The following is a 12,950-nucleotide window of genomic DNA, read 5'->3' as shown; positions in this document are numbered from 1 at the left end:
TCGAATTTTATTCAACTTGTTGCTGGCGCGGGTCAAGTGTTCTATTCCGGACGACTCTAACAGACGCATGCGCTGGATTAAATGCCAAATTCCGGACGAGTGTCACCCCTAAATATCCGTCTGTCGGTTTAAAATTACGTATACGCTTTCGAAGAAAAGACAAAACTGAAACAATGCCGTGTGTTGGTTGCGAAAAAGGCAAGTGTTTTGTGAAGAATATTAAAATCCATGAAATACAGCTGTATCTGTATCTGAAACAGATTGAGAATTAGTATCCAATCCAATTGAACTAATACAGGGAATGTCTCATTTTTCAGATTGCAAATGCACCCCGGAAAAGTGCTGTGAAAACTGCAAATGCCAGACGCCTGGAAAATGTGGTTGCAATCAATCAGCGGGGTCCTCCTCCGCCGGTGGATGTTGCAAGGCGGCCAACTCGGCAGGAGGTGACGCCAAAGGAAAGTGTTGCGGCAGCAAAAATTGAAATCATCCATACCCCAATCACTGCCAAAGAATGAAACATGCATTTTCGCACCGTTTATTTATCGATGAGCCGTCGTCATACCCAAAGATTTATTGTTTAGTTTACATTTACTGCACAAGATAAACTAATGACCTATACCAGCATTGCGCTTCTGTGTCTAACTTTAATGGGTGGCAATGATTTCTTAATTTTCATCTTAATTTTGTCGTGCAACTAAATTTAGTAACAAAATGTGGCAAAATGAGGCGATTAGCAAAACCAGCCAACAACAATGTGCATTCCGTTTATACATAGATTGCTTATGGAATTCTATACCAAAGTGGTGATTAGGTGAAAAGGCAAGGGATTAGAAGAATTAGAATTAAACAAATTAAATTCGTTAGCGTTTTGTTTTATATTACAGCGTTACTTTCATTATGAATATGTAAAAAAACAATTTAAAATTCACTTCTCAACAGATACAAGCCACTTACTAATGATGCACTTACTCTTACTAAATATATTTAATGTAGACCAACTGCACTTTAAATAATGCAATATAAAAACAACTTCCTTTTTAGGTAATTAATAGCTAGACTTTTGTGATTTTCACTTTAGAAATTTATCGGTTTATACAAATTAGAAGGGCAGTCCTTGAAAAATGGGACGTTATTCTAGTGGTCCTGGGACGCTTAGTTGCGCTTCGGTTTGCGCTTCTTGCGACTGTTGGCCGGCTGGGAAACGGATGTGGGATTGGCTTTGGCCTTTGATTCGCTGCTGTTGAACTTCCGCCAGATATTTTGCAAGAAACCCTGTGCTTCATTGGTGTTGCCGCTTCCGTTTGATTTGTATGCCACATTGTTGTTGATGTTATTGTTGTTGTTGTTATTGTTTATTGCCGGCGGCACCTGCTGTTGCGTCTTGTGCTGCGCTCCTTGGGCGTATTCTCATGAACGCTTCGCCTTGCCGTTGGCCGCATTCACCGATGTCTGCGATCGGTAACCGGCAGCTCCACCGCCCACAGCCATCTCGGTGGCATGAGTTGCCACATGTTGGATTCCCTTCTCCATGCAACCCTGGTAGATGGGTCGCATAAACTGAAATTTAAATTTGGAATAGTAGGCTATGGAACATGAAATGTTTGACATGACTTACATTTTCCCACATTAACGTTGCGAAGTCGTCCAGCTTGCCACCAAAGTCGCTCAGCTCTCCACTGTATCTGTAAAGGAGAAGTGGGGGTAAGTTTTAATGTTTTTTTTAACAATAATTTATTTTTGTAAACTTACCGGATGTATGCCCACAGAGCTAGCGTTAGCAACGCCACTCCCATCACAAGGTTGCTGAAGTTGGCAAACGTGTACATGCCCAGCAGACCAAAGATGCCGCTTAGGATGTACATGATGACGGCACAGGCGAAATAGACGGCAGGCGTCCGAGCGGCCTTGAATATATTTTTGCTCTCATTGTGCGCCCGGTAATTGTTAAATACCTCCTCGAGATCTTCTTCCAGTTGGACCCGGTACTTCTCAGTGAACTCCTCGCCGCCCATCTTTCGCTTGGTAGCGAACTGGAACAGAGCCTTGTCCTTAACACGCAAATGCTCTGTCTCCAAATGGGCGGTGCTTAAGTACGGCCGCGTGCCGCCGCATACTTCCTCCATGAGCTGCTGATACAGCTCCTTGGCGGCGGCTACGGCGGTTAAGTGATTCGCCTCTGCGGTGGCAACAAGCATGCTCTTCGGCTCGGGCAGCTCGTTGCCTTTGTAGATGCTCATATAGGACTGGAAGTACTGGATGAGATCCCGGGCCCGCACACGCTGGCCGCTGATTTCCTTGTAGACCAGGTTATCAGGCGCCAGCAGCATTGGGACCAAGGTGCGCAGGCTGCCTTTGAACTCGGGCGTTATGTCCGTGAGTCTGCCGTCAAATTGGGGATTGGTTGCGACATTCAGGCCCGGATGGGGCATCAAGAAGCAGGCCACTTCGGTGAAGCATGATGAGATGTGGCGGCGCAGCGATTGCAGTTCTGGGTGCTGTTTGTCAGAAACCTCAAGACGCCTCTTCAGGATCTTATCGCCACCGAGTGCTCCATATTCGGCCTCGTAGGGAAAACTCCAGTCACGGACGAGGAATTGGAGGCGCTGGAACGGTTTCTTACCGGTATCTGCCAGTGCGAGGCGGCCGTACTCCGTGAAAAGTTGCAAATGCTGCAAGTCATCCTCTTGGATATTCTGTGACAAATTGTAGATTTGCACCGATGACAGCATTGTGCTCAGTGCAAACACAGTCGCACAGTCTCGCACTGTACTCTGACTGTCGAATGCACCCTGTGTGTCCAGCAGAATGATGGCTATTTTGTCCCCATTGGGGTAATCGTGGAGGAACACATCCGACCACATCAGGATGCCTGTGGTGTCGCGCTCCGATCCGCCGCGCCATGAGAAGCCCTCCAAGGGCTTGGACTCGTCACCCAGCCAATCTGTCGCGTCTTGATGCACATACTGGAATAAAAAAGAATTGTTTAGATAAAAGCGTGGCTTTTATTGGACAACTTTGAGTATACCTTTGAGTACATGTACCGAAGGAAGAAGTCCAGAAGGAAGCTCTTTCCTTTTCGGAATGCTCCAGCCACCGAGACGACGCAGACATACCGGTCCTTAACTTCCTCGCGCATCAGCACCTCACTCAGTGCCTCCTCGTTGAGCACAAAGGTATGCTCCTCGGAGGCATTGATCACCTGCACTGCCGATCCAACCATTCTGGAATCCACGCCGTGTGTCCTGACCACCTTTCCTCAAGCCCAGCGTTCTAGTGTATTTTTGTATGTTTAGAAATAGTCTTTTAGTGTCTTTCAAGTGTGTTGCTGTTTAAGGATTTCGTGTAACTGAACTGAAATTAGAAATGTCAGAAAAATGTAATAAAAATTTAAAATACTGCCTACTGTGATCTCTCACTTTCCGAAAATTTTCCATTTCCGTGAAGAGCGGAGACCGGGCTAACGGTTAATTGCGCAAGCTGCCTGCCACTCGGCGAGTTCATTTAATTTTGGCACAAAACAAGACACGAGCGGCGGCCTGCAATTATGAGAGGCGGCCAAAAATAAATCCAACCCATGCGCTGCTCCGCGGTTTTCGGCCCGGCATGTAAGCGAATTGTTCAGGTGCGTGGGGCTATATGTATGGGGCTATAACCAATAATTGAAAATTGATGGAAGTATGATGAAAATATCTGGGGGGAAAATGGATATTTCCAAAACAAAACCACTCATAACAAAAATGTGTGTATATCACATCCCATCAATAATAAAAACCTGTTGTAGGTCAGAAGAAAGTTACACACATTCTTAATGTTACAGAGGAAATCTCAGCGAATGGATATGATTTGTTCGATGTTCGACAAAAACTATAAAACGTAGTCTCTATATGTATCTTTCTTAAAAGGTTCCCAAACAGGGTCAACACAATTCTACACAATTGAAAGTACATTCGCGGCACATTAAAATTAATTTCGTTAGCTGTGCCGTGATGACGTCGACAACTTTTGTCGCGATACGCAGTTGACCACTGGTGACTTGAATTCTAATTGGAAGCGCAGCCAAGCAGCCAAAACAAAGAAGAGCACACCAATCCACGTACCACGTACCACTAATGGAACAACAACAACAACTCCCACCGCGGGAGATCAGCTTGAACAACGTCCGACACGCGATTATCGGCCGAAAAAGGTAAACTATGTTGCTCTATGTGCTGCGTTTAATTGAAATGAATTGGATTCGGAACCAGCAGCAGCGACACGACCAGCGACCAGCGCGACTGTCAACCAAATCAAACTGCACCAACAACAACCAAGTCACCTCTGGCTTAGTCAATGGAGGAGAGAATAGAGTGCCGATCGGGCCGGCGAGAAAGATAGAGAGTCTAGTTCCAGGGACGGATCTATTTAGTATCGATTTTTCAGGTTTATAGTTGTTAAAGCTTTCATTATTGTTGCTAATTAATAACAATAAAAACAATAAAGTCTAAATATTTATTTAAAATAATATATTTTACCTCAAGAGATCCGCTATTGTTTTATTCCTCTGCCCACATGGCATTATGAAAAAGAGAAATACATTCAATATTTATTCAGAGAGAGATTATGGGGCAGCAACAGATGCAGCAACGTTAGAAAGCAGCATCGGCCCAATTAACACAGTGCCACATAATTAAATTGGACATTTCGGTCGAGGGCTCTTGGCACGATGACTTTGGCGGGCTGATTCATAAATTTCAAATACGAAAATACTCGAGATACCTGGCAATACCGGCAGGTAGCAATGCTATCTGGAGCTCGGCTTGCCAGACAGCTGTGAAAGCAGTATAGTCATATATTGTCGCGATCAAGAGATAATGCCGACACACATGTGGTCCTGCTTACTCTCAGTACACCTTGCCTTTGGGGGCGATGTAAACAAGAATATTGGAGAGTAACAGCAACAGTTGTGAGTGTTCGATTAGTCAACGGAACACCCGTTGCCGAGAGCAACAGCAACAACAAAGAGGTCGAAGAATAAATGGGAAGAAGAAGACTCACCAGCACATTGTGTTCCGAGCTGCGCTTGAAAATAATGTTAAGCGGGATAGAAGAATAAATGTTTAATTTGCCTAAATAGGGTGCCCGTGAAAAAGTGTTTAATTAGCCCCAATCAAGGCGGATGCCGTCTGCCCAGACCGGAGGGATTTTGTTCTTCACTCGCCATTTGTACGCCATGCAGCTGGGAGCGCGCGGTTTTGGAAGCGGACACCGCCCAGTTCCACCAAGCCATTTGTTAGCTTGCCTCGTGGCCTTAGCTTTTATTCTGCCAATAGTTGTTTCGGTTCCCGAAGAAAACCCCGTGTACTACTACGTGGGCTGCTACACTGCCCGCACGGACTTGCTCCGGGAGTCAGTCTACGCCAAGGAACCCCGGACGTGCATCGAAATCTGCGAGCACGTGAAGCATCGCTACGCGGTTCTGGTTTCGGAGAAGTGCTTCTGTGCCGATGCCCTGGTACCGGATGATCAGCAGGATGAGATGCTCTGCAGCATTCGCTGTTTGGCCAATAAGGCTCAGTACTGCGGGGGAGTGGGTGTCCACTCGTACTACTCCACCACGCTGACCAAGCAGCCCGCTCCACACCACCTACGAGTGGCTAATCGTAGCGAGAACAGCCTAACCGTCGTCTGGGACGCATATGAATCCAAGAAGCTCCTCCTTGCCGGCGCGGCGGAAGCTTTGCTGCCCGAGCGAAAGATTGAAAAGTTTCTGATACGCGCTAACGTCGTAAGGACGTACTCTTCCTTGCCAGCTTTTCCTCAGCCCGAGTTTCTGGTCCAGAGCACAGAGACCCGGTTCGAGGTCACGGATCTGCACCCGGCCACGCTGTACAACGTTTCCGTTCGAGCTATTTGCAGCGAGAAGCAGATGGATCAGACTGAATGCGGTCAGGCCTCGGTGGAAGCCAACACTGAGGTACACAATGCTAGTTAACTTGATTTAAAATTCTAAATATTTGATAATTTAAGGTGGGAGTGCCCAGTCCTCCTCCGGGACAACCAAAAGTCCTTGGTCAGGCTGGCAAAACAATGGATGTAGAGATATCGCCCATTCGGAATGACAACGGCCCCGTTTCCCAAGTGCTAATCATCGTGGAGTATGTGGATGATTCTCTGAGCCAGCCATTTGACTCACAGCTCCTGGGAAGCTGGAAGCAAGCACAGCAGTACGGAGTGTCCTATTATATAGCCGCAGAGCTGGACTACGACCGACCGGAAGATAATCGCACCCGTCGTTTTAAAGTTGGGGACGCCAAGTGGTATGGACGCTTTCAAAATGCCCCCTTAGACCAGGCGGGAGCTCATGTTCACATTAGCTTGGGAGTGGTAACTATCCAGAAAATGAATTATATTTATTTTTAACAAGCAACTCATCCAATAACTCATCCAGGTAAGCACCCTGGATGGCATTACCAAGACTCTGTATACCCGCGGAACCCACGATCAGCATGTCACATCCCTGGACGACTTCAGCTATGCTACCTTCGATAAAGGTCAGTCCTCGGTGGTGGCCCTAGCTGTAACATGCGTGATTTTTGGAATATGCCTGTTACTGAGCCTTATTGCTTACTTCTATCTGCGTTACAAGACCTGCCGGGGAAGGCGGTTGACGGGTCGGAATGGCCACGAGATGACTCTGCAAACGCCAATAATCGAAAGAGAAAATAATGGATACTTGGTCGAGGACGAACCACTGCCCCACTCGCCAGAAAATTTCAAACAGCAGCTCCAACAGCTTGTGGAGGGGTTTGAGAGGATTCCCAGAAACGCTCTCCGCTTAAATGTCAACGATGTGATCGGAGATGGAAGCTTCGGAGAAATTATTACTGGAAAGGTGCTATCCAATGAAGCAGCAAAAGAATGCGCCCTGCATGTACTCTCCTTGGATGAACTGAATGGTACTACACAGGCGCAATTGCTGAGGGAACTGCGGCAGCTGTCGTACCTCAACCGGCAGGAACACCTATTAGATTTCTACGGAGTTTCTGCAAGTCTCGACTGGTTCTACCTGGTCTTTGAGCATCAGCGCGTGAGCCTCAAAAGGCGGTTGGTGGAAAGCCGGTTGATGGCGCCTTCGCCACGTTTGACATCTCTCTCGGAGCAGCTGCTGCTGCAGTGGATCTATGAGCTGGCCAGCGCCATGTTCTATTTGGTCAACTGCCAGGTGGTGCATCGACAGCTCTGCTCGCACAGTGTTTTCGTAACAAATGAATCCAAGCTGAAGCTGAGCGTCTTTGGGCCACTTCAGTACATGAACAGCAGTCGCCAACAAGGGGATCATAGTAGGTGGCTAGCGCCGGAGGTACTGCGCCACCAACAGAACCATTCTGTGCGATCGGACGTGTGGTCGCTGGCCTGCGTGGCCTGGGAGTGCTGCTCCCTGGGTGGAACGCCCTATGCTAACGTCGTGGCCAATAACCATCAGCTGCTCGAGGCCATCCGGGCAGGAGTTCGTCCCGCTCAGCCAGCGTATGTCTATGGAGATCTCTACCAGCTCTTACTCAACTGCTGGCAGTTGGAGCCGAGTGAGCGCAGCAGTTGCGAGGACGTGGCTTTCGGAGCACGTCAGCTCATGACCTCACCTCGCCATGCTCTCAGCTTCGATCGGGTTGCGGGCGGATTAGACACCCTGCCTCCCTACTTGCCGCAGCTGGAGACCATACCGATGATGGGATAATATACTGAATAGAAATAAGCTTTAGTCAGAGAGAAATTATTCGCCTACAGTGGAATGCTGCTGTGAGTCACCGAGAGAATCTCTCATCAGTTCGGAAATTTGTTTATTTTCCTCCCAAAATTCAAGAAGTTTTCTTTGAATTTGTTGCACCTAGGCAGTCTTCTATTTATGTTTAGTTACAACCTAACTGCATTGGTTAGAACCAATCTTGTAAGTCGCATAACTTTTATGAAAAGCATTCCTTTAGTATTTTATTATTAATTTGAGACGCACAATCTACTTATGTATATATTTACGAGAAATCCATTGACTTTCGAAGCAAATAAAAGCGTGTTCATGTCACAGCTGATCGTTTTGATTATAAAGCTTATCTACCTAAACGACGAAGGAACGAAAGACTTTCCCCAAACGTAGCAAAGTTCAATCGAAGTGGCTCGATAAAGAGCGAATGGTAGCGACTGACCGAGAAAGTGGGGATATTGTGTAATAAAATTTTAAATCCACGCCGTTTAATCATTTATCGTGGTCGTGAATCCCCGCCGTATTTTGCACAAGCTGACAGGGAAAGACAACTGAAAGAAACAAACTAAAATAAAAAGCAGAAATCACAATGCAGAGGAAAGAGAAAAAACAACGTTGTTCGCGAAACTTTGATCGCCGGCGAGCAACAATAATTAATAGACATTATTTAGATCTGCAGTTGTGTGAGTGGATCAAAATTGACGATTAATCAGTTTAAAGGTCTTGCACCCATGGTGCTCTATTGCATCCATTGTTTTTAGGTTGTTTGTGAATTAATTAGGCAGATTCGGGCAAGGGGACGTCGGCCCAACTTGGCAGAGATCGAGAGGCTGGGAAATTAGTCACTGAGGTTGTGGTATTTATAATAAATTTGTTTGGGTTATAAGGTAAACTGAACTGATTCGGTTATCTTTGGAAGTCCAACAGTGGCTGATAAGCCATCGATGGCTATATAAATGTCTTGGCGACGTGTTATGTGTGGGAACTAATAAAAGTAATTATCAGACCTCCTGCTTGATGAAACCGAAACCACGACAAGCTTATCTAACTCGAACTTTCTTATAAATTAGAAGTAGTTTCCTAACTGGAAACTGACTAGATCATCTTATGGATATCATACTGTATAGTATTTTATCCAGACGCATCAGTGCCGCAAATGAAGCGTGGCGAGATCCACTCCGAAAAGTGACTTTTGCTCGCTTACCTTGCCCGGATTCAAGGTGAATGACGTTGGCGCACGACGAAAACAATTGAGACCCCAATACACACCGCCCCCTACACACTTGGGCAATAATTATTAATAAATCAAGCTGGTTGCTGGTGGCTAATGGCTGATGGCTGGCACTGACCAACGTAATCAGAAATCGGCGGCAGATGCCCCGGATTTGGCCAACCCGAAGAGTTTTGCATTGCGTGGGCAAATTTGTTATTGTTTTCATTACATATACACACATGGAGAATTGGAATCTCGGGAGCACAAAGTCAGCCAGGGAAACTGGTTGCTCACACACACGCGCACCCGAGAACCCCCACTCTGGCAGATTCTGACAGCTCGCCTACTAACTGCGCAAATGTGACGAATCGTTGTTCATCTTATATTACTCACTTTATTTAACCACTAACAATCGGATATTTCCTTCATCAGCGATGGCTTTGACTCTATTTTCAACACTTGGATTCTGCTTTTTGTTGTGACGATTTGTTGTTGTGCTCAGCTGGTGTGACCAGAACTAATCAGATTTCAGTATTTTCGAAAGCGGTATTTTTCTATCGGTTATCGGAGAGGTTATTAATTTCCCGGTTCTGGGAAAGTTAAATAAAAAAAGAGCTCAAGAAATATACATAGAAATTTTAAATTTAAACTCAGTAGTTTACGCCTATTTTCACATAAATAGATATTTTATTAGCCACCCATTTGTATATCAATCAGAACCGGTTCAAATCTGCGTTTCACAGGCGCCATTTTTTATCGAGAAACAAGTCATCAACTTTTTTAAAAAAAAATTTTTAATTTTACTTTAATTTTTTTATGGTAGGTTCTGGATATATGTAATAATTTGTAATACTTAGTTACCAGAGAATATTTGTATAAAGATTTGCTAAATTTGCCAAAAAGTTTAAAAGAAAGCAAGAGTTTTATAGAAAAGAAACTATTAGCCTTTTGAATTCTTTTAAAAGCTAAGTAGCTTTTATAAATTATATTATTGAGTGATAATTAGAGAAAACTAATTGAACAACCTAAATTGTGTCTGTTTTTATTGTTTACAAGAAAATGTAAACATGTTGGGAGTTTACAAAAAGTTCATATGGTAAATATTTACTTTCACGCCTGATAGAGTTATCAAAGATTTCATAGCACACTTTTTCGGATTCGAACTTCAAAAATTATCAAAAGAAAAGTCTCGAAAATTCTCAAAGCACATTCTCCATATTTTTTTATAAAAATCAAATAGACCTTATCATAATATTAATACCTTATTAATATTATTAATAAAACTATGAAAATAAACATAATAATGATTATTTTACCCGCCCTCAAATTGTTACTTAATCTAGTATTTGCTCTCTGGATCGAGAATAATACAGTGAATCCTGAGGATTTCAGCTTGAACCCTATCAGGTCTTAGCGGGGTCGTCTTGCCACGCCCCCATCCGCACACATACTCCTCTCGCTGAGGCAGGAGGCGTAGGCGAGGGCGTGCGGGATGAAGTGCTGTTCATACACGCCGGAGAAGAGCTGGGCGTAAGGTCCGCTGGCGAAGACAGCAACATCATCACCACCGTGGGTCTCTGACTCCAGGGGCACAGTGCTGGGGAACATAAAGTCCTTGTTCTTCATGTTGATAGAACGCAGATTCTTTCGCTTGACAGCTCCTTCTTCCCTCAAGTAGTTGGTGTCGTAGCCCGGTCCGTTGGCATAGCTTAAGGTGGCGTAAGGAAGATCATCCGCCGCCAGCTGGCCGTCGTTGATCCCGAAGATGTCGTTCTTTCGGCTGGAGTAGCCCGCCAGTGACATGGTGTGAGAGTGGTCCGAGCTGACTACGATAAGGGTGTCGTCGGTGCTGGTGTGGCTCCTGGCATACCTTACTGCTTTGTCGAACTCTGCCGTCTCGTCGATTGCCCTCAGTGCCAGCGTGTCATGGTGTCCATGATCAATGCGTCCTCCTTCCACGAACAGGAAGTAGCCTCGTCCTGCACTCTGGCGCTCCAGAACGTCCATGGCCACTTGAACCATCTCGTCCAGCGTGGGCTGCTCGGTCGGATTGGCATCCAGATGATAGGCCATGTGGTAGGGGGCAAACAAGCCCAGAACTCTGGAGGTGCGGTTCGAAAGTTTCAGCAGATCTTTTCGGTTTTCCACGTAATGAGCGCTGTTGGTGTGCTGGCTTTTCCACTCCTCGATGAGGTTCCGTCCGTCAAGCCTACGACCAGGTGCTCCATTGACGTCGTTCACACTCTTAGGCAGGAAATTCTCGCGACCTCCGCCTAGGATCACACTGAGCTTTTGACCCACGGGACTGTTGATGAGCTGATAGGCTGCGTCTGGGCAGAGAGTTGGGTCGCCATTATCAGCGAGAACCTCAGCATCGTTCTCCCAGTTTCGGTTGGCAATGTGGGCGTAGACGCCAGCAGGAGAGGCGTGGGTAACAGAGGTGGTTGTCACCAAGCCAGTGGCCATTCCTTGGCTCTGAGCCCATGCCGCGATGGAGGCCACACGGTTTGCAGGCTGTGCCTGAGCTTGGCAATCCTTGAACTGCACAGCCGCGGTCACACCCACCGTTCCGTAGTTGGCCTTGACTCCGCCCAGATAGGCGGTTGCCGTGCAGGCGGAGTCGGCTACCTGCATGTTGGCACAATAGGTTTTGCTGAGACCCACGTACGGGAACTGCTCGAAGGCGAACTGCTTCTCCTCGCCACCAAGATACACCCTGCCGGCCGTGATCGTCGGTATGGACATACCGTCTCCAATGAACAGCATCACATTGCGGGCCAACTGAGTGTTAAGACGGGACTTGCTCTCCAGCTGCTGCTCCAGGGTTTCTCCAGCCAATCCCTGCCAGTATTCGGCATACCGCTCCTCCGTATTAAGTGCATTGAAAACAATCTGAGGCATGGCCCGCTTGAACCGACTTGGAAGGGCTCCTCCTAAAGCGAATACGGGATGCATACGCCGCTCAGAATCGTGTGTGGCTTCTGGAATGATTAAGATGGTACAGTTGGGTTAGATTTCAATAGAATCGTTTGCTTCAATCTGTGATTATTTACCTCCGCCACTGACTAGCGCACTCAGGCTAAGGAAAAACAAGAACTGCAGGCTCGTCGTCATCGTGATTTTTAAAATCTGTCTGCCAGTGCTAGCTGTACGTTGCCCGGCACGTTTCCTAGGCCTCTGATAGTGGTTAGCACGAGACCTGTGGTATTTATAGCGCTTCGCCGGCAGGTCCGAGATTTCAAAACGACCCGCCGCCATCGGCCTGACCGCCGGCTGATAAAGGAAAACCCAAGCTGCCTTGGGTGTTCTTGGTTTCGTTTTTTTCTGTAGACAGTAGAACCTACATAAATAGGAAGTTGCGTGTTTGTTTTGAGATGTTTTTGATTTATATGAGGTGCAACTACCTGTCAATGGTTGTCATTCGTGGTTTAATATCCTTTCTAATGGAATATTGTACTATATCTCATAATAACTTACCTTTACAAGGGGTAATCTTTTCCCTGTTTTAAAACTCTTTTTTAATCTTTAATCTAAAATGCTAGAATTTTCCAATTTTTTGAAGTCTAACCAACCAGAAACTATAATAGTACTGCTAGTAGAGTCCTCACTGCAATTGTTATTCAAAAAACTGATGTTATTCAACGTCCATCGTTATCATCATGCGTCGACAGCGTCTGCCTGCCCAACCACCCGCCTGTACCTTCTGGTTATTGGGAATCGGCCAATGAAACGAGAGTCTGCCTGTAGCATCCGCTTGGGCTACTTCACGTGCTTCACGTGATCGCAATGAACGCTTATTGTTGCCGCGCCGGGTTCAGGCTTCCAGTTAAGTCATAAATGGGTAATTAACGCAAGATTCCGAAAAGATGATTTAAAAACGCGCGCCACCATGCCCTGTGAGTGGCTGTTTTTTTTTGGATGGTACAGCTTGGATCTGGCAATGCCCCCAAATCCAAAAATATTCGAATGGCGCAGGCGCCAACATCAAAACATTGAACA

General features: G+C 46.1%; 4 protein-coding genes across 4 annotated transcripts; 2 read left to right on the top strand and 2 right to left on the bottom strand.

Moving 5' to 3' along the window:
* The first annotated feature begins 39 nt into the window (after nt 1–39).
* On the top strand, nt 40–627 carry MtnF (Metallothionein F). The gene is made up of 2 exons (XM_017233874.3): nt 40–198; nt 318–627. The coding sequence occupies exons 1-2, from the start codon at nt 174–176 to the stop codon at nt 482–484; spliced, it is 192 nt and encodes a 63-aa protein (XP_017089363.3). The 5' UTR covers nt 40–173; the 3' UTR covers nt 485–627.
* Nucleotides 538–3,223, bottom strand: atl (atlastin GTPase). Its single transcript, XM_017233871.3, has 4 exons — nt 3,029–3,223; nt 1,753–2,966; nt 1,619–1,685; nt 538–1,560 (listed from the first exon to the last, which is right to left on the bottom strand). Exons 1-4 carry the CDS (start codon nt 3,221–3,223, stop codon nt 1,411–1,413), a joined length of 1,626 nt encoding a protein of 541 aa, XP_017089360.1. The 3' UTR covers nt 538–1,410.
* A 1,792-nt stretch (nt 3,224–5,015) lies between these two features.
* Wsck (tyrosine-protein kinase Wsck) lies at nt 5,016–8,059 on the top strand. Its single transcript, XM_017233870.3, has 3 exons — nt 5,016–5,956; nt 6,010–6,366; nt 6,431–8,059. Exons 1-3 carry the CDS (start codon nt 5,159–5,161, stop codon nt 7,715–7,717), a joined length of 2,442 nt encoding a protein of 813 aa, XP_017089359.2. The 5' UTR covers nt 5,016–5,158; the 3' UTR covers nt 7,718–8,059.
* Nucleotides 8,060–10,248: 2,189 nt separating this feature from the next.
* On the bottom strand, nt 10,249–12,297 carry phu (phurba tashi). Its single transcript, XM_017233802.3, has 2 exons — nt 12,005–12,297; nt 10,249–11,932 (listed from the first exon to the last, which is right to left on the bottom strand). The coding sequence occupies exons 1-2, from the start codon at nt 12,207–12,209 to the stop codon at nt 10,362–10,364; spliced, it is 1,776 nt and encodes a 591-aa protein (XP_017089291.3). The 5' UTR covers nt 12,210–12,297; the 3' UTR covers nt 10,249–10,361.
* Nucleotides 12,298–12,950: the final 653 nt, after the last annotated feature.

Source organism: Drosophila bipectinata, chromosome 3R (genome assembly GCF_030179905.1).
Source record: "Drosophila bipectinata strain 14024-0381.07 chromosome 3R, DbipHiC1v2, whole genome shotgun sequence".
Classification (NCBI taxonomy): Eukaryota; Metazoa; Arthropoda; class Insecta; order Diptera; family Drosophilidae; genus Drosophila; species Drosophila bipectinata.
Note: the sequence above shows the minus strand (reverse complement) of the source record. Positions and strands in the feature narration are given on the sequence as shown.